A 21,348-nucleotide genomic window follows, 5' to 3' on the forward strand; every position below is an offset into this window, starting at 1 on the left:
TGCAACCGACTGAGTGGGTGTGTGAATAAATAAGGGGAGCCAGTTCATCCCACCTTATCAATTTGGGGTAACCATCTCTAACCGAAACAAATTGGACAACCTCATCTCAAGCATCGTTGTAACAAGACATTATATTTTACAGAGGATATACATGGCTGTTTGGCTATATTTCCCTGACATTCCGATAATTAAATATGAAAGGGACAGAAGGTTTGAATATATTTTAGAATCCTGAAGTTAAGACTGTGTAGTTTACACCTCATATAAATTTAAGAATATTCGTAACCATTGGAAAAGTATTAAATTAAAACTATATCGGTAAATATTTAAGTGAATACTTGCTAAGTAAAGAGTGCTACTGTGGTATAGCACAGTACTTTGAAGCTGTCACTTGTGAAACATCCATGGTTTCCTGACAAGTTTATTTCAAATTTCAATCCATGCCAGGGAATATATGAAGACAAGACTATTTCCCATTGTAGTTTAAATTCTCAACTCAGAATCATCCCATTTGTTGTTGCAAATCTTCTATTCAGCTAGTGATCAGTTTTAGTAGAGATTAGGATTAAACTGTCTGCTTGTTCTCCCAATCAGGCAGTGGTGAACTGAGAGACTAAAAAATGAAATAAAGAAAAAAAATACAAAAATGAATTTAATTCAGGTCATGAAAGAAGTTTGTTATCCATACAATTCTTTTGTGATGCTAGTCTGAGACTAGTGGCCTGATGACCTGTGTCTTTAAAAGTGAAGGGTATATTCAGAAAAAGGTAAACTTATAAATCTGGTTGCAGAATGGAGTAATAACTTGGATAATGTCAAGCAGAGTGTATCAGAGGGTACAGAGAGATTTCTTTTTACTGTAGTTGGACATTAGCAGCTAGATCTCATTGGGAACCAATATCACATTTAATATTCAACACTATTCCTGAATGCACGAAGTATTCATAACAAAATAGATGCATTAATGGCACAAACAGGGATAATTGAATTTAACCTAGTACTCATTCTAAGGTAAGGTTCTAAGGTGAACAAGACTGTGAACAAAATTAAATAATCCAAGGCACTTGACTTTTGGACACAATGGTAAAGAAGTTGAGGCAGTTCTGGTATAAGATGAGATAAAGGTTGGAGAGGGAAGGGATACAAGCCCAGAAAACCAGAATATACAGTCAGCATGAATAGAACTAAGAAATAAAAATACACAGAAAACACTGTAGGGGTACTTTATTATCCTCCACACATTAATCAAAGTGTTCCATAGCTATGAATCAGGAAACCAAACTAGCATATACAATGGTACTGCAATAATCTTTTAATCCTCATATAGAATGGGCCAAATTGATAAAAGTAGCTTGGATAAAGAATTCATATAATGCATTTAAAACAGATTTCTGGAACATTATTCCATGAAACCAACTAGATTATTTTAGATCTGTGTAATGTCTGATGAGACAGGTTGAATTATGTAATATTTTGGTGAAGCAGTTTGAAGGTGACGATAGTCTTAAAAGCACATAGTGTTACACAAATATAAGCCAACGAATTGAGAGGATTTTAAAAATTACCAATGAATTGATAAACAGGAACAAAGTGGAACAAAATAAACTAACTAGAAATAAATAATTTACGTCTGCCTTCACAGAAAAAGACTCATAGAAAGTTGTGGGGACATAGATGTCAAATAAAAGTAATGAGCTTAAAGTAATTAGTGTTGACAAAGAAAAATAATGGAACCAAAGTCTAAACAATTCCTCGGACGTAATGGTCTACAGTCTGGGATTTTGGTAGAGATGGTTACAGAGATAATGGGTGTAATGGTTTTAACTTCAAGAACGCCCTGATTCCACAACAGTCCCATATATTAGAAGGTAGCAAATATAATTCACTGCTTAAGAAAGGAGAGTTCGTGAAAGCAGGGAACTATAGGTACGTCAGCCTAAAATCAGCAGTAGGGAAAATGTTATAATCTGATACTGAGGATGCAGTAACTGGGTATTTGGAAAACCATAATAAGATAAGACAGAGTCAAGTTGGTTTTATGCAAGGGAAATTGTAGTTGTAGTACATTGACAGCTTCAGTAAAATACCATTGAAGAGACTGTTATACAACACTAGGGTTTATGTTTTCATGATTAGAGTATAGGCATGAATTAAGGATTGATTAAGGGATATAAAACAGATGTTAAGAATAAATTGATCATTGTTAGGTGATATGCTGTCATGACTGAAGTGCTACAAGAATTAAAATTTAGTTCCCAGTTACTTACAATTTATTTCAATAGCCAATTTATCTAAGTTTGTTGAAAGTACAGAATTAAGTAGCAAAATAAGCTGTGAGAAAGACCTAAAGTGCCTTCAGAGCAGTATGTGCTTGAGCAAGGGAGTGGAAAATATGATCAGGTTTCTACATCCTTGTAGCATTAAAGATTTGCATACAGAAAAGATGGTATTGTACCAAAACATTGTTCCTACAGATCCACAAAGGGCAAAGTTTTAAATAAAAAGATGCAAAACTAGTTATTAACATAAACATTATTTTATGTCAGCAACACTAATTAGTACACTTTTTTTTTATTTGATTCAGTCTTAATAGGTTTATGAGCATTGCTTGTTTTTGATTGACCACTGGTTCTTGAACTCTCAGATTTCAATTTCTGTTTAGTTTGATGATATGAAAACCAGGCTGTTTGTATAATGGGCAACCAATCTGCACCATCAGTTTTCCACCTGGGTGACAAATTGAAAAACTGCCCCTGTGGAGTGTATATGAGCAGCTCAGGGTGATGTGCTTTTTTGTCTTTCTCTCTCCAGTTATGGGGAAATACTTATAACCCTGCTTGGTGATAATGAACTATGGTCATAGACCATTTTCTTGGGAATTATAGGTGGGGTCCAACTTTCAGCATCTGACAATCTTGCACTGCACTACTTAACGATGTAATTCTTCAATGAAAATATCATCCAAATGCTTAAGATTTTCAGCCCCATCATTCTCTTTATCAAGGAAATAGGCATACTTTTTCTATCAAAGGTAAGTGTTGTAATACCTCTTTAGGTAAGTGATTAAGTAATCAACTGGGTGAAGAGTAGGAGCTCAGGTCCATGTTTGTGTTAAGTTTACTAATGATTTTTCTTAACTTCAAAATATTACATAATGTCAAATCAAAATAAGTTTCAATTAGATATTTAATCAATACAAACTACAAAGAAACAAACAGGTATAAAATATTCATAAAAGAACAGAAAAGAGCAAATCCAATTTTATAGGTAAATATCAGGTTATTAATTCTACATAATGTAATGGGAATTGATGCTAACTGATTTTTTGATGAAATATGTGATTTCTAACAAATGAATTCTAATTGTGGATTTGTGTGGATAAAATTTAAACAATCAGATTAGGGACTTAAGGTCTCAAAGTGTTGATTAATCACAAGAGGAGCACATGTCCTGAGATATCAGTCATTCATGCTTTCAAGACTTTATGAAGAAAGGTATTGGCTGATATCAGTATTCTAATAAACTGACTTAATATGGGTCCTTTCCATGCTTTCCCTACTCAGACAAAACCCAAACACATTTAAACTGTTCAGAGGAGTTTCCAAATAGAAAAAAAAACAAATAAGCAAAAACAGTATAGATTTTCAATTCCAACCAGCTGCCAGCTAAAAACCTCTTTTGAAAGAATTCTGGGAACAGGTTCAAGGGTGCCCACGTCAGCGAATAGTGTTGGGACAAGAGGCCGCATGGAAAGCAGAAAATAACAAATGATACAGATGTGGAAGTAGAAGAGGTAGTTATGGCCAGTGCCTCAGAATAATACTTGATTGTCACAGGAATAATTATCTCCCAATTGAAATGCAAAGAATCTACATCTAATAATAGAAATCAGCATATAAATAATCCGTTCAATTAATGCATGTTGCATTTTAATCACTTTTAGTCAATGTCTACACCATATTTTTATTGTTGCATAAAAGTTACATAATTGTTGTTTGTAGTAAAAATAGGATTAAAAAAAATAATTTTTATAAAGGAATACCAAATGTTAACAACTCAGGACCAGTTTTAAGCATAGTCCTATTCCTGTAAGAGATTTCAGTTTTGAGGTGACAAAAACCTGTAAAATGGATATTAGCCTATTCCCAAGATTCAGCCAAGTTGCACTAAAAAGGAGAAAATACCTTTTAATGGCTAAGTGGCATATTTTATTTTTTAAAATCTATATTAAAAAGAGTAAATTAAAGGATGCGGCTTAATTTAGGAACTGCAGAGTACCTGATTATCCCTTGAAAGAGTTTCAATTTCTATTTTGCTGTAAACAATAATCTGAATCTCTTACCAGTAATACTTACCAGAACCTCTTCCTGCTAAAACTCATACGTGGTGGGTATTATAATGACATTAGTTAGACTTTGCATCAGAATTAAGTGACTTGGGTGAAACAATTTTTACTTCTATTCTTTTGTGGCAAAATGCAATCTTCATTTGGAAGCTGATTTAAGCCTAAAAAAGAAAGATTGGCACAATAGATACAGAAAACAGACACTATCACCTGATTTACTTTAGCTCATTTATCCAGGACAAAGAAAAATCATCTTCCCCACTGTTGTGACATTTTCCTGTGCCCTATTTTGACATTCATTATTTTACTTGAAAGACCTTTCTGAGTGCTGATGTCACTTTCTAATTAAGAAGTCCTCAAGTAGTTTTAAATTTCTCTTTCATCAATTTTGACCTAACTACATTCTGTTCTGTACCCTAATATAACAAGAACGTCTGTTACTTGCATTTTCTATATGCATATAAGCTATGCTCTGCCTGTATACTTCTATAAAACCATTTAAGTCTCCTGTCAATGCTAAAGGGGCTTGGTTTTCCCAAAGACTCTTTATAATTCAATTCTTTAAAATTGGAAATTAACATTGCTGCTCTTCTCTGCATGGCTTCCAGGATTTGAATATATCCCTTGTGTCTTAGTGACCAAAGGTTTTGAAGCAATATTATTATTGATGAGCATTGACCTCACAGCCAAAAAAAATTACTTTACATAATTACTTTAATGTACTAAAGATTTTCAAGGTGTTTTTCAGTGCGTTATGCGAGGCCTAAATTTTATGAATATGAACAAAAAAATGAATAATATCTTTTAAGTGAACGCTGGCAGGACCTCCTGATACCATTAGCTGCCATTAGATACTTGTGACATAAGGGGGCGCTCAAGCACAAAAGAAGCAGATAGAGGGAGGCGCTTTGAATTCAGTGCTTAATTTTTCTTTATAAATCCGACACAAATTAATTTTCAACAGTTATTTGTGGTGGATTTAGAATGAAACATCGTTTCAACATCATAATTTGTGAAAAACATGAAATGAATACAACCCTCATTGCAGTTGTACTGTGACAAAATTGCTTTGTCATTAAATGCATGCACTAATTAATTTAGCTAAAGAGCATGCTTTAAAGTTATGCTTCAAACTTACACTTTAAAAAAATAAAACAAACAGGTTATTTATCTTTACAGGTTGTTCTGCTTTTAATTCTACCATCAACATTTTTGAATAAGTACTTTAATAATCGCATTCGGCAGCACATTTATGATTTTACGAACTGAACATGTCGGTAGTTTATGTCGACAGTAATATGAAAGCATGCAAAGACAAAAATGAAAGGAAAATACGTGCAGCTAACGTCTGTGTCGTCAAAATAACGGAGTACTCTTACCTGACACTAACGCATTCTTCAGGAATAAAGCCTGCAGATTATTCCTGAAAGTTAAAAAATATATAATCACTCTATGAACAGCTCAACTCCATTAATCTCCTCTAAACGATTTGCTGCAAATGGAACTCACCCGGTGCGGCCAGCAAACTTGTCATTTTCCTTTTTCTGCATCACGCTGTATCAAAGACAGGTTGGTGATATTTGCGTCATTAGTTTCCAGGCACCTGCGAGATTTAACACTCGACATTTCACCAAAAAGACAAATGAAATACATTATTCAACGTGTCAGTAATATTTGTGACTTCATCATTTTAGCAGTGAATTTAGATTGTAAAGTAAATCTTTTTTTAAAATCGCGGGCACACTAAATAGTCGAAACTAAACCGCTAGCTGTTCTAATCGAGACCTGAACAGTAAGCGGACAACGGGAACTGCACTACCTTGCAAATATTCAGTGAAAAGCTCGCTCTTTAGTCCATACTACTTTGTGAGAAACTAGGCCTTAATTTTTTTTCTTAGCTGAAGGGTCTCGTATAAAACTCAGTAAACGCTTTTTTTAAAAATGGAAAACAAACCTAAATAGGTATATTGCTCACAATGATGCAAAATCGCCAGGAATTTCATCTGAAAGGCAATGAGTTAGTATTGTATGTAACTGGCTTGGGCATTTAGAAACTTCTTTTCCTGTTTGTTCCTAGGTCTTCTATGAGCAAATATCGTAATTGATGCAGTCGCACATTTCAGTTCTAACCAGTGACTTTGTCTGACCTGTTAGGAAACCGAACACTTTGTGTGAAATTTGTTTCTAGTTGTCGGGTTTCGTCAATTCAAATGCTTAATATTGATTCATAATCCCGGACATTCAAATATTTCACCAGCCGCTTTCGGGTCAGTTTGCGTTTTATCACGAGTTACTACCCAAATTATTAAATAATTTAAATAACCATGATTTTAAAATGCTAAAACGCATTGATTGGTTCTTGTTACAAAATTTGCCATTTAATTAAATGCGAACAATGTAACGCGAGTCTTCGAGGGAAGCAAAGGTTTATCGACCATCTAAATTTATAAAGTGTTTTCTTCTACAAGTGACGGCATTGCTAATACTCTGTTCAGACCATCTCCTCTTTAAACTCTAGACTCAGTCAACTGGTTTTATATTTGCCTCGGAATTATTTAATATTGATATTGTACTTGTAATTATAATTTCTCAGCGCATTCTCCAAATACGCATCAAGAAGTTAAATATATTTCAAGGAATAAGTCCCTTCAAATGACATTTATATCCCTTCGACACGCTTTGATGAAATGGAGACAATCAGTTTTGTTCCGATTTTCATTGAATATTAAAAATTTATGAATAATAAATGTCCTAATCTTTAATAGCTTACGCTTTTCTTAATCTTTAAAACTACTGAACAAGTAACTACATTGTGGCTTCTAACTGTTTTAAGGAATGACGTTAAATGACTTATCATTTGAACCCATCTTTCAAAGCAATTTTGATGACGTAAAACACCAGCTTTACATGTCTGCGAGATACTTGGGCGGAAGGCCCGGATTGTCGCGCTTGTAAGTATTTCTGGAATATATCGAGTCGATATTCCCACAATCTTACGTTTAGTAATGCCTCGTTTATCAATGTAAATATGTTTGCAATTAATTAAACAAAGTGGCATCAAAAAGGTTGAAGGCTTGTTCATTCCAGAGCCGGATGTGGTGAAAATCAGATTCATATCAACGTTCGGGTTTGAAGTAGGTGAAACCTTCAGTGCTGTCTGTAATAACCTGCAGTCTGAGAGAGACCGAACGAAAAACCAAATGTTGTGACCTTACATAACCGCGGTGGCAGCCCTGTGTATCCTAACGCCCATGGTAGTAATCCCAGATATACAAACTCATCCTGAACAAATTCAGCTGTGAAGGTTTGTTCAGATGTTGGCCACTTTCCTGGTACAGACATGCTGCTACCATCTTAAATACAGTTTTTTTTCAATTAAAGTGGAATTAGGCAGCCCAATCAAATTAGCTTGTTATTAAAGCTCCGTTTATTAAATCATTGTATTGTAGCCATATTATGTTTCACTGCCTGAAAGATCTGGACAAACTTTTGTCATATTGCCTGCATAAATGTGGGTTGGATGAAATAACGGGATTATTATGGAGTCTAGTAAAATGGCGCAGAATGTGCTGCATTTTTAAAAAACATAAACAGCGATATTTGTCTGAAACTACACAAACTGGCCATTTAAAAAATGAGGCAGAAATTAATCCGTGCAGTTTATAGAAATTTCCCTGTTTGAACAAGTTTCATCTGTCCCTTTCTGGGCATCAGTATATGAGCGGTATGTGCAATTTGAACATTGTCCTTTTAGACATCATGTTTACCCAGTTATACTTGATGCAAGAAAGTAAATAGATCAACTCAGCCAGAGTGCCGTTTAGCAGGATTAGGTTGCCATGGTTACGAGTTTGATGAGTTATGCAATCTTAATTCAATGCAGCGAGCCATTCTTGATTGTACGTAGACGGTCATAAACTTTTAATGTCACTGGGATGTATTCTTCGGTCTGAGTTACAAACATCAGACATTTCACGGGTCCTTTGCTCTTCACTAGTTTTGTAAACAATTCTTAATACTCCTAAAAAAATTAACACCTCACCAATTTTATGTATTGGCTGAAATCAGAAATTTGCTGCAACTTTTTTTCGATTCTGGAGTTTCGATGACCACAACTAAATATTTCAGATTTCTTCTCATCGACAAGAACGGTGTAATTTCGAAATACTATTGTGCTGTCAGCTTTGGTTAAATATTTAAATCAAAATGCGTGTCCAGGAATTTGTTTACAAAATAACTTTTATTTCTATCAAATGCAAACACATAACTTTGACTGTTTACATGAAAATAAATGCTAGAATCAACACAGACCAGTACCAAGCTTCTATATACAATGTAAATAGATGACTGAACATTATACTACCGTCTGCTGTAGCCTTTGCCTACGTACAATTACAAATGCAGTTAGTTACCCTTACGTTTGATATATACACATTTGCCAAAGTCTACTTGAAAGAAACAGTCGCAAAGCAAGTCCCAGCTCAAAAGTCTATAATATATTTAATCTGCACCTTTGCAAAGGTACGTAAGAGCGCATTCCGCTGTTCCATGTGAATAACTTTTTTTTCTACATATTACATTAATAATTTAGAATTAAGTCAGTTTTCCTTATAGACATTACACTCGTATCTACGTACACAATAATCAAAAAAGGAATTTCGTGAGTATGGCTATTAATTACAATACCAGCGAAGTATACCGTTAACAAAATTGCACGTCAGCACTTTTATTGTACAATCATGTTTATTAAATATTTAACTTTCTCCAATGCATGTTCTATAATAATCACGTAGGCACGGGACAGTTTCGAACAATTCGGCCAGTGCTTTGTCAAATTTTAAGACGCCTGAGAGAGTGTTGCAACTTACTGTTTATCCGGGTTATTATTTACAACTGATCCGTAAAGTCCATTAGTGTACACTTGATCTTTGTGCAAGTTGGACCTATCTCGCATGAGGTCGCTGAAGGCGTAATCCATTGGTGGACGAAAGCCCAGTGTTGGGACAAGGCCCGTTGTTGAATAAGGGGTCATGAAAGCAAGTCCCCGACTATGGGCCGAATACGCTAAGCGAAGAGGATTGAGTCCTAGATGTGGTCCAATGGCATAGGCGTTGGGATCTGCAGTAAAGTGGGCCGCGTTAGGTTGCAGGGGTGAAAAAGCAGACCTGTTGCCCAGCGTCCCAATGGCAGGCGGCACTGCCCCAGCTACCAGAGGCCGATGTGATGTAGGTCCTTGGACAGCCTGATGAGTCCTATCACGGTGCCAAGTTTCTTCGGAAACCTTTTCTTGCTCTCTATTGTTCAGAATCTGCTCGATGGCCTGGACAACGTCCCCTCCGCAACCTTGCAGGACTAGCTCTAGAACACTTCTCTTGTGTGAGGGGAAAACCCTGGTTAGAATTTCAATTGGAGTCCTCTGACGGGCACCTGTGGAGGGGGTACCGTCTCTCTCATCTTTTTCTGTCTCTGACCCAGAGTCAGAGCCCAGTGGCGTGATGGTCCTTGGGCTATCCTGTCCTTCTTTAAGAACTTTACAGATGGGAGAACTAAGAAATGATTCTCCATCTCCGTTCTCTGATCCAGATCCATGGCGAACGTCTGGCGACGAGGTCCCAGGTACACTACCTGCTCCCGGCTCACTGTCACCCGGTATCGGCTTCACTAAGGACTGCTGAGGAGAACCAGCTCGCGGCATCAGACTCTTTTGAAATAATTCATACTTCTGGAGTTTAGTTTCTGCAAACCAAGAGATTTAAAAGATCTTAAACTGTGATAATGCAAATTGACTTTTTTTAAAAAGGAAATCATTGTTGAACAGTTATAATTAGTTATAAATGCATTCAATAACAAAAACATTCTAGTTGAAATTAAGGATAACGAAGAGACAATGGAATTTTGGAAATTTCTGGTGGCGAGCACGAGTCGATACTTGACAACCATCAATTTGGCACCAGGAAATGTATTTGACATGTGACCACATCAGAATATTATAGTTTAATGTTATATATCCAAAACAAGTCTGAACGCTGAAACTGTTCCTCAGTTACTGGTGGTTCGTTTAAACGTTTTTTTAATAGTATGTTAATTATTTTGCTTCTTAATCGTTACTTTCAATTGAATAAAGCTTTTTAATTCTCAGGGTCTCCATAAGTGACTTCTCTGGTTAAACAAAAGGCAAGCAAACAAATCTGAAGAGCAGAGACCAGACAAAAGTTTGGTGGGGTCACAATTTGTTGTATCAATTATTGCTAAATAAGCCAATTCCCCAATAATATGACAGTATAATTGTTTGCTAAGTTGTCTTTCGTGGAATTGTTTAGTGATACTGTTTTCTTGTTATCAATTTTAAAATAAACAAACGTTGTTAAATTGTCCCTGAATATCACCATCATTTGATACATGATACTAGTTATTTAAATAAGCACCAGAATCGCATTATTCCCATTCTTGTTCCATGATTATATAATGGTACAAACAATTGTGATCTGTATGCGAGAAATTGAATTGAATGCTTTCTGAAGTAAAGACAACCGCAATCCGAAAAGTGTAATTCTCCAAAACAAACAAACAATCACATACCAGTTTTCACAGAAGATTTCTTTTCTCTAAATCGTCAGTGGGTGAAGGTTTACAATTCTAAAACTGCGTTTCTTAATCCAGGTTTTACATCTAAACTACCTACACTGTGTGTCTGAGGCCTGGAGAATTCCACTGCGGCTCAGGGATAGCCGAGGCCAGGACACTGTGGAGTTACCCATATCTTCAAATGAAACGTATTTCCGAGCAGCATTGTATTTGTAAGTTTGACTTTAACGGTTACTATTTAATTATTTGGAAAATATGTAATTGTACACGGCGCGCGGGTTAATAGTGAATGTATTGTTACCACGATCTGAAGTGAATAAGGTTTTGCGGCAGAAACCTTCCCACAAATCCGGGTTCGTTCTCGAATTTATCGATCGACCTCACTAAGTTGAACAGAGCCACACGAACTACTGTAAACATGAGCAAGGACCTTACAGTGGCTTAAATGAAAGTTTTATAAACTTTGGGAGAAGGTGTTACCTGTGCTACCCTCGGAACAGACCGAGCCAAACACATCGTAAGAAGATCGGGATGGGATCATGCCGTTGGCAGCTGCAATGGCCAATCCTTCCGCCGTCCCGTACAAAAGTTGCAGCTCCCGGGCTTCGTTTTCTTCCTGCGCCTGTTGCCTTCTCAGGGCTACCTGAGCCGCCATCACTCTCTGCCTTTCAGCGATCAGGGTACACTTGGCACACATGCAATCCTTCCAGCGACAGTAGCGTTTGTGGCCCTTCAGAGCGGAGACGACCCCATGGTTTCTACAGCGGGCGCACTTGGGAGTCCTGGGATACTTTTCGGTGGCACGTAGGAGCAGAGGCGGAGCACGGAGTAGAGTCCCCGATACTGAAACAGGTATTGCTGTCGGAGTAGTCTGGCTAGTCGAGAGCTCCGTGCGCAATTCCATTACTTAAGAATAGATTGCTGCTAAATGTCAATTTCTTGTCTTAATTTTCAATCTCAAACTACTGTGCTGGAAACTGTTGCAACAACCACGTATTAATGCACAGGGAAGATTAGGAGAGGCGCTAAGATCGGTGTGGGAGAAGGCGATGATATGGACGGTATTAGCATTAATGCTGCTGGATACAGAGGTTCAATGAGTCCACTCCCGCGCTCTCTCTATTGTTGCTCGTTACGTTTTCATTAGATTGAAATTGACAACATGTGGCGCCTGCGATTGGCCGAATGGCACGCGGCTGAAAGCACACTCCTGATTGGCTCTGGTTACTGTTACCTAGTGTCCACCTGAACCTTCCAAAATAACCAAGTGCAAACTACAACAGTATCTTACAGGTACAACTGAGACCCAAACTAAACTTAAACAGCAACTTCATTCTTTAGTTTACACCGGGCGTTGTTTGGAGACGTTGGTGCAGTTAACAACAGTAACTAAAGGTGAAATTCCACTTTCTTTTGCAGGCAGTCGTGATCATGATGATGTAATTACTGAGTAACTCCGACGTTGAATTCTGGGTAAGTAACGCTTTATTAATTATTTCCACTGGTAATTGCAATGGGTTTTTAATATTCTGTCGGCAACAGATACAGTTTGCAAAACAGAGACTATACTTCTGTTTGTACGTTCGAGATCTGTCTTGGGCAAACCAGCTTTTTCACTTTTCCCATGTTCGAATCGATAAAATAAAAGTTGTTTTCCGTTTGGGAGCGTAAAGGAGGGTGGGCAACAAATTATTGAAAATGTGGTAAATTAAATGATAGCTTTAAATTGTACGTGAAACATTTGATAAAGTTGGACAGCAGGTTTTAAAAATAAACAACAGTCGTTATTCACTCATTATGGGAGAGTGAAGGTAAAGCTGTCGACCCGAGCAGTAAAAAGCATGAGAATTCTTCAGCGCCTTGAAGGTTCGCCTACATTTTGCTTATCAAGTTTTGAGTACGCCCTATCTGCTCGAAGCAATTGCAATATAAACTGTACCGTTTATATAATGTTTACGAAGATGCTTTGTATTCCAAATAGCACTCCCACCCCACCAAATCTATATAAATAAACCGTAATGGTGAGCTCCACCTTGGCCAGCATAATTCATTTCAGGCAATCTTCTGTTTTCCTCTTTCCAAAACAAAATCCTACAACATCCCGGGTGGAAGAGCAACGCGTAACTGGCGAGTGAGGCAACAATAATGCGATTCATACAGCCGCAGAACTATGTTCCGGAAATGGCGGTGGATATTAACTGTTGCTCCTATCCCAACGCAGACTTTGTTTATGATTAAAAGATGTAACTTAATTTTATTATTCCTGCTCTCGTTGTTCTGCATTACTTGTATAACTGAAGACATGTGGGAACAGAGAACGCCTTATGGACAACTTAACATTACAGTGGAAGAGCGAAGTTTCAGCTACTATATGACCTGTACCGTTCAAATAGAAAAAAAAACAAATTTTAATTTAATGCTGAAACAACGGAGAAGCTCCGTATTAGTTACAGCATTTCTGTTAAAACCTCTATGCAAAATGTGTGTGACGTCTGACTATGTATGTGAAGGCAGTTTCTAAGAAGACTGATCGATGTTTATTAAAGCCACAAATGTGCCTTCAGAACAACAGTGTACTAAGTTAAACATTCGAGTGTGATTTATTTTGTTTCTGTAATGGGTGATAATTAAGATTAATTGACAAAACAGGCACAGCTATCCAATTGATTAATTAATTGTCCCTGCGTTGCGCGTTTGCAACACAACAGAGTATATCTAAATAGCACAAGGTTATTTGAAACAATAGGTTAAACAGTTTAGACCAAGTGTATCTTATATTGGCGTAATCAACAAAAATACATTAAATTTACAAAGGTCCTGCCGAGCTGCCATTCTTCAAACTAACATCAATCAATCAGCTGCCAAACAGCTCCTCCCTGATGAGAGCACTCGGGGTAATTTAACTGGTAATTTCATCCACTGTTCGCGTTTATTCACTGCAAGATGCATCGTTTAACCTGAATCGACTAGATTCTTTGGAGTAAATTTCGCGCCTCGATACCAAAGAATTGCGGGACGCGGTTTTAATTAAGAGAAAGACCTGAAATTCAGGTCTATGTGGTAGTCATTCACGTGATGTGGACTGCTAATTGGATATGTGAAATCATAAAGTTTTGGCTGGAGAAATATAATGTTGATTTTTAGTTTTATTAAATCGAATGTAGTGTGGAGAATTCAAGCAGATTAATTTATCAATCCTGCCAAAGGCTATTTGCTGCTGGAATGTACAGGTTGCCTATCTCGTTTGCATTTTCTATTTTAAACATTCCGAAGTATTTCTTAATACCTATCGCAATTAAGAACAGAAAATATGAAATGCACAGTCGATCAGTCAGCATCTGAGAAGAGAAATACAAGCAATAAATATTATCAGACTGATTTGTTTTTAACCAATCATTTTCAGTCTTTGAGCGATTCCAAACACTGAACGCAATCGTTTCACAAAATCACACTTTGTTTCAGATTTGCACAATTTTTTAGCGATGCGAATACAATCAGAACAGTTATAAAAATCAATGGACATGGGTCGGTCAATTTGAAAACAGTAGCATTCAAGACACAAGCTCTTTCTCTTAATCGTGGCATCACATTCTGTTCAAGTGCCAAGATTTTACGTGAAATCAAGCAACGACTGAGTTGCATACCCGACAAAGTTAAATGCATCTTAATCAATGCATGGATTAAAGTAAGTTTGAAAACAAAATGACGGGAGTGAAATAATAATGTCGGTGCAAGTACCAAGTGTGTACATTTTTGGAGCCATAAAGTAGTTTGACATTGTAGGTTTGGCTATGGTTAGAAAAGCGTATTTTGCCTATAAGAAGGAAACATCACTACTGTATATTTTACTAAGTCAGAAACGTAACCTCTTTTCAATTAATGCTCTATTTGGTTAAAACATCTAAATATTCAATGTCAATTGATTCGTACCGAATGTATCGAAACAAAAGGCTTCGCTCCGCTGATATTCTGCACAATTAACCAAACTACTTGGAATTTGTGTGACCACTGTGTGCGCATGGAAGAAAGATGCGATTGCCAGCGCTTCTCCCGGTAACGGGCCTGATCTGGAATGTTCCAAAAATGTTTTTTATTAAAGTACAGAAAATAGAAGTCCATCTACCTTCATCCCTATTTATTCAAATGAACTTATCCGCTTTAAAAGCGAAAAGCAGAGATCAATGTAGCACTCCATTCAAAACAATGCTTATCTAGTTTTAACTAAATACGTTGTGCCGTCTTTTTTAAAAATACATGAGCAATCATATATGGACACTGTGTATTGTCCTCTCCGAAGCATGTGCAACATTGGAGGCCGGTTTCTTCCTAACAAATGAAAATAAATGTGGCTATTGAATAACTTGTTCTATTAATGCGTGACCGGCTATTCTTTTCTGTTATTTCGACAATGGTTTTGTGAAAACCACAGTTCAATATCTTTAATTGTGTAATTAATTATAAAAACATTTTCAAACATACTGCAAGTACAATGTTTGAATTTAACTAAATTATTTATATATCCATTGAAAAGTTATCACAGCGCTATTATTCGGTAAATATTCTCACTACTGGCTGTCAATTAAGTAACAAAACTGACCAATATTAATGCTTATGTAAGTAGTCTTTTTTTTCCGCTGGAATTATCCGTAAGTGTTTATTATCTGTTCTCTTTCCCTTTCATAGATGACAGTCCTCATGTACCTGCTAATGTAAGTGGTCTTTAAGGTTTCATTTGTTCCAGGGCTGTTCCATTGACTTTTTCATTGTTTACTGAATGAATCAGTGTAAGTAAATGCCATCTGTTTCCCGCTGGTTTAATCTGCACCTTTAATTACCCAGCCAAGAGTCTAATAGAGATGATATTAAACTAAATCTTTTTGACATTAAAAGTAATTATCTCAGGACGAATCTTACACCAATGAAAATTACCTCGAAGACATCCGATTTTGATGCTCGCTTTCGGCAAACGTCACTCAAGTAGGTTTACACAATATTAAAGTTTTTGCACCCTGATATCACCGCGCAGTTGATGTCAATGGTGTTGATTACCATGTTTCGTACGGTTCGAATTACAACATAAGCTACTTTTCAAAAAAGAAACCCTAATGATTCCCAGCGTTCTAGATGTTATATACATTTACAAAGGACGAAAATAAAACATATATTTCCTACTTCAAGATCATGAAACTATCGTGTTTCATGCAGGTCTGTCGGGCAATACTTTTAAGAAATGCTTTTTTTTTAAACGCGCAATGTCATATTAGAAAGTAAACAAATTACTGGTCTCAGTATAGATGTATTCATGCGGTTTAATATAGCATGAAAAGGATAGAGTTATATAAGCAAATGAAGTACACATATCCCTTATATATGCACACAAACGAAACGTGTGCACACATCATCCAAATTCATTAGTACACACGCTAACGAACTGTCAAACTTCATCTTGTTAAATGGGTTAGCCTTCAAAAGGCTGTAAATTGTAAATGTGGTTTGATATTTGGTTAACCCGTATTTATTATGGTCTGGTTTAAATCGAATCATAGTTTCACTGTGACTGAATCACTTGTTTTTCCTTCAAACAATTCACCTTTGAACAAGCGAGTCTTTATAAACTATTCTGGAGCAAATCCAGGAACATTTTCTTAAAACCATAGACGATTGAGTTTTTTCCAGGTTTTTAAATTTTCACAAAGGAAAAGATTGACCCAACATATGTAGCAGCATGTTGCTGACCCGAGCTCCCTAGTGCGGCATTCTCACGGCTTGCTGGCTACTGCTGTCCCACCTGAAGGTTGCCCAGTCCCCGATTGCCATTGAGCCGCTCCCCGGAGCGGGAGCTGAAACAATTAGGTTACTACAAGGTTAGAGTAGCACATCTAACATCAGATAAGCTTTGGGAAACCCAGCACTTATGCACGCTTCGTCTCCTAACTAAGTGTTCATTAGGTTGTTAACCTCTTTGAAAAGCAAAGGGCATGTGATAATGTCCTCTTCACAAATGCAATCCTTCCCTTAAGGCAGTTCACAAAACCTAAAATACCTGTAGAATACAAAACTGGACTGTACAATTTCTACTTTTCAATATTTCCCTTGTTATGCAAATAATTAATGTTAATTATACATGTTCATTTGTGTGCTGTGCTGTTAATTAATACGTTGTTTAATAGTAACGTGCTCGTTATGTTCTCCCTTTTTAAAAAGATAATCTATTTATTTTGTTGTATTTATATTTTGATGATCCCGCTCGTCTACAACAGAAAATACGTTTACAGCAGAAAATATACGCTTAATCTAAGTTGTAATTCCAGCATGTTTGTGCGTTGATATTGCATTGATGAACTATTATACACATTAATATTTTCTCGTATTGCTTTCAACAAAACTCCATTTGAGGCGATTTTACCATAAAAACGTACTAAATCGATCATTCGCGCATGGTTGTGTGTAATAAATGTGCGAGGGTGTAGGGTTTTGCACGAATTGATGATGTAATTTAAGATCGTAATTTGATTTACCTAAATTTCTTAAAATATGGCACCTCGCATAACAAAGGTTACACATTGTTCTTTATCGGAGTTGGGTTAAAGGCAATATCTGACAGAAGGCTATCCATGGCCAATTCATTCTGTTTAATCGCCTTCAAGAATCGCTGCTGGCAGCGTGTCGGACCTCTTCAAGTTTAGAAAGTGAATGGCTTTTTAAGCAAACAGCCTCACCTTTAAAGAAATCCGCTAGTTCCGTTTAATAATGCTCTTATTTCTAATTGATGGATTTCCAAGGAAGAGCCCGAAATGAGTAACTCTGACCAGATTCCCACAGCTATTGTGTGGGTTTTTGGTTCTTTTAGGACCATTTCTGCCTCTTTATTTTCCAACCCCTCGGGCATGGATTAAAGCGTCAGACAATTTTATCTTCGCACCTCTGCGCCGGTTAAAGGCACTTTGAGGTAATGTGAATAGAGGGCTTTAAGAGAAAAAAAGTTGCATGTTATTATAACTGCACCACTGATCATTCTGAAAGGGGCTACGGCAACTGTAGGAACAAACATCTACAAAGTACTAATTGATCACTTAAAACGGCGGTCTGTGCACCACATCTTTGAGAGACGAGCTTCAAAACTGTTTACAAAGGAGACGCGTTGGTTTAATGGGAAACTGCCAACAGCAATAGCAATAGCACGTGTCTTTTTATGCAACTAAAAATAAGTTTATTTTAGGGTTAAGCAAAAATAGTGCTGATTACTGCAATGAAAAAGATCCTAATGAGATAATAATGCATAGGAATATTTAATCTGGTCGACCAAAGTCATTAAATATGATTCGTTTCAAATGGTATTAGAATAGTCGATTAAAGTTTATATAATCTCAATACAAGTTAAATATTAAGGATACTTATTTGGTCTCTTCAACATGAAAACGGTTTTCATTTCTTGTGCACCAGGTATGCGCTGTAATTAAAATTCAAACCCCGTCACATACATCTGCTTCGTCTTTGCCAAATGAATTGAAGAGGAAAAAAGATTGCATTTAGATCACAGATGGGTGCAGGTTTTGGAAGAAATTTGAGAAACACCATTGTCCGAAATCAAAACTCAATGTGTTCGCTGAAAGGAGTATTCTTTAGCCTTCGGAGTTGTATTAGACTTGTTTTTTAAACTTGAAGTGTTCCACACAATTACTCCGGTCCTAAATGTCACAACCATTCTGATTCCAAGCGTGGCTGATTCTAAATGTTATAAAAAGCTAAAGAAAAAGAGTACAATTATGAAGCAATAATTATGCTACTTTGTTCGCACGCCAAAGCTTCCAAGGAAGCCGTTTCTTGCAGCATAGACGTTCACCGTTCCAGCCAGCTCCTTTTAAAAGGAGACGGGAGATGTAGTTGCCAAGTAGTTTATCAGATTTACAGCTCCAGTAGGAGGGTTATAGTAAAGACAAAGGGTTATAGTAAAGACAATTCCCGACAACAAAACTTGAAGTTAATTATCTGGAGTTCAATGTAAAGGACATGAAATAATATACACTAAAGTAGCCAGTAACTCAAACAATGTGCAATTTTCAATAATTAGGTCCACGAGTAAAACAAAGAAATAGCTGTATATTACAAAACTCCGGCTTCCCTTTATACAAAAAAGGTCTGAAGACGATAAACTTAAATTAACACGGTGGGCAGAAGGCTAATTGCTTAGCTTTGATTTATTCCGAATGAATTTTCATTCGGATTTGTATACGCTACCATAAGATTTCACGTTGTTTAACGCATGTTGTATTTTATATAAACATTCATGAAGGTAATGTATTTAACAACCAGTGGATTGAAAATACCTTATTTCCAATCATAGTCAAACTAGGAATACAAATATAAATGCCTATATCTCCAGAAATGCTCCGCCTGTTTTCCTTTATGTGTAGATGTAATTACATCAATATTAGCGCATGGATGTGAATATAAACTTTTCTTTTCATTAAGATGTTAGCTTCAGTTGGGAGATCAGTAACTGTTCATTCGAAATGAAAAAAAGGATTCGATACCCTAGCGTGTTGTCTTGTCCAGTATTTAATTAAAATGCATCAATTTCTTGGTAATTAATTAGATGAAGTACAAACAGAGGTAAACAGTGTACAATTTTACTGTTAAATATTAACAGTTGAAAAATGACAGCAAATAGAAATATAAACTTCACTCATTGTTAGGAAGATGGTGCAATTAACATTACTGTGACAGAGGCCGGGAGGTTTAGAAGTTCCTGTTCTATTGTGTCAGTATCAATATCTATTGATTAGTTTTTAATTAAAACGCTAGCTTGCTTATTTATTGTGTGTTTGACATAGTCAAGCCTGACTTACAAATAACATTCCTCTTCCTGAAGAAAAACAAGTGCAAGAGAATGACATTGCCATTGTTTGAACTACAGCATTTACATCAAAACATGTTCAAGTCTACCTCACTTTAAATGAGAGACTGATTTCCATCCAGCCCTGACATATTCTCATCAGGCTTTACCTTTGATACGGAGGATTGTACAGCTGGCTGTTATTTAGTCTGGACAAATCTGAAAGGAGTCGTGTGTTGCAAATAAAATGGCAAAAAGACCAGATTTGACCACAGTGCAGAACAGTTCTGAATTTGTAGCGTGGCAACCGGACACTACAGGACCTGTTCTTTTTAAGGCATATTTCATGTTTAAGAAAATCTGACACTTCATTTGAATGATCAGTACCTTTACCTGAGAAGTTTGAAAGGTTAGATTCCTTGCTAATATACAAAAAGGCAATTAGTTGCGTGATTTGCGCCAAAAAGCGTAGATTCGCTTCGAGTTATTAACTGTGTCAACCCTAATGTGCTAATTTTAAAAACCAATTGAAAGCACTTCGTATAATTCATTCCTCTCTTACATAACCATGAATGATAGCCTTATAGGAACAATATTTTTAAAACCTAAGCAATTCCAAAAATATAATATATACAAATAAACATCAACATTTTGAATGTGAAGATCAGGCGAGATCATCAGTATCGCTTAGTACCAGCGATGTCAACTTATTCAATCAACTTAACATACATACTTTACAAATCAATTTTTTTTAAATTTATCCAGAAATTTTCAGCAGAGCATTGTTTGACAGTTACATTATGTTTTAAATACAATGCATACTGAGGCGATGCGGCACTTTTACAACTTGCCACTACTTAAAGTGTAAATAGTGGAAACACGTTATATTAAAAATACACATATGATTATATTCGAGCAGGAATATTTTTAAAGAACAAAGCAAAAGTAATTTTAGGTAGAGGCATGGCACACACACTTCAGGAACGACTTTGATTGTTAAGGCCACCAATATATGCTAAAGTAAGTATTCTGTACAAAAAGGCCCGAAGTATTGCAAAGTTATTGGAGCTTGCGTTTTCATTTAATACGACAAATTTATAGTTTCCTTGCCGAACAACTCCATTAGTCACCACTGGAGTGTGATATTACTCTCGACAAATGCGTGTTTAACACGGACTAGCTGTGATGCAGCAATTTATTTGCAGAAAGATAAACTCACTAAAGTATATATCGTGGTTAAGTTACCATTATTTGTCATGTAAGATACACTTGTTAAATTACATCCCGTTTTCTCATAGTTAAAATGTTCAGTATTTAGCTGCGCTGCTGTCAATAATCGCCCCTTTCCAGCGAATCATTTACTAACGTCCAACTATCAAGAGTGATTGCATCAAGTAAATGTTAACTATGCGATTTATAAGCAGACTGGCTGATGGCTGCGTGCGGCTTTTAAAGATATTTGATTAATCCTCCATCTCCTCCAAAATGCAGTTTTGCCCGCAGTCTGAGGTTTTCGGACCTCAGTCATGGTTTTTAAAAACACATGCGTGCGAATGAAAGAAATGCCATAGTTGTTTTTTTT

At 36.4% G+C, this 21,348-nt stretch overlaps 1 protein-coding gene across 1 annotated transcript; it reads right to left on the reverse strand.

Moving 5' to 3' along the window:
• Positions 1–8,626: 8,626 nt before the first annotated feature.
• On the reverse strand, positions 8,627–12,027 carry dmrta2 (DMRT-like family A2). The gene is made up of 2 exons (XM_072574270.1): positions 11,411–12,027; positions 8,627–10,081 (listed from the first exon to the last, which is right to left on the reverse strand). Exons 1-2 carry the CDS (start codon positions 11,832–11,834, stop codon positions 9,210–9,212), a joined length of 1,296 nt encoding a protein of 431 aa, XP_072430371.1. The 5' UTR covers positions 11,835–12,027; the 3' UTR covers positions 8,627–9,209.
• Positions 12,028–21,348: the final 9,321 nt, after the last annotated feature.

The sequence above is a fragment of the Chiloscyllium punctatum genome, chromosome 7, assembly GCF_047496795.1.
Source record: "Chiloscyllium punctatum isolate Juve2018m chromosome 7, sChiPun1.3, whole genome shotgun sequence".
Taxonomy (NCBI): Eukaryota; Metazoa; Chordata; class Chondrichthyes; order Orectolobiformes; family Hemiscylliidae; genus Chiloscyllium; species Chiloscyllium punctatum.

What these genes read in the sequence shown, in the direction of transcription:
- dmrta2 (XM_072574270.1), bottom strand. Translation starts at nt 11,834, where the DNA reads ATGGAATTGCGCACGGAGCTCTCGACTAGCCAGACTACTCCGACAGCA. An exon ending in CTGTTCCGAGGGTAGCACAG is followed by an intron (nt 10,082 to 11,410) that starts GTAACACCTTCT and finishes CTTGGTTTGCAG; the next exon opens with AAACTAAACTCCAGAAGTAT.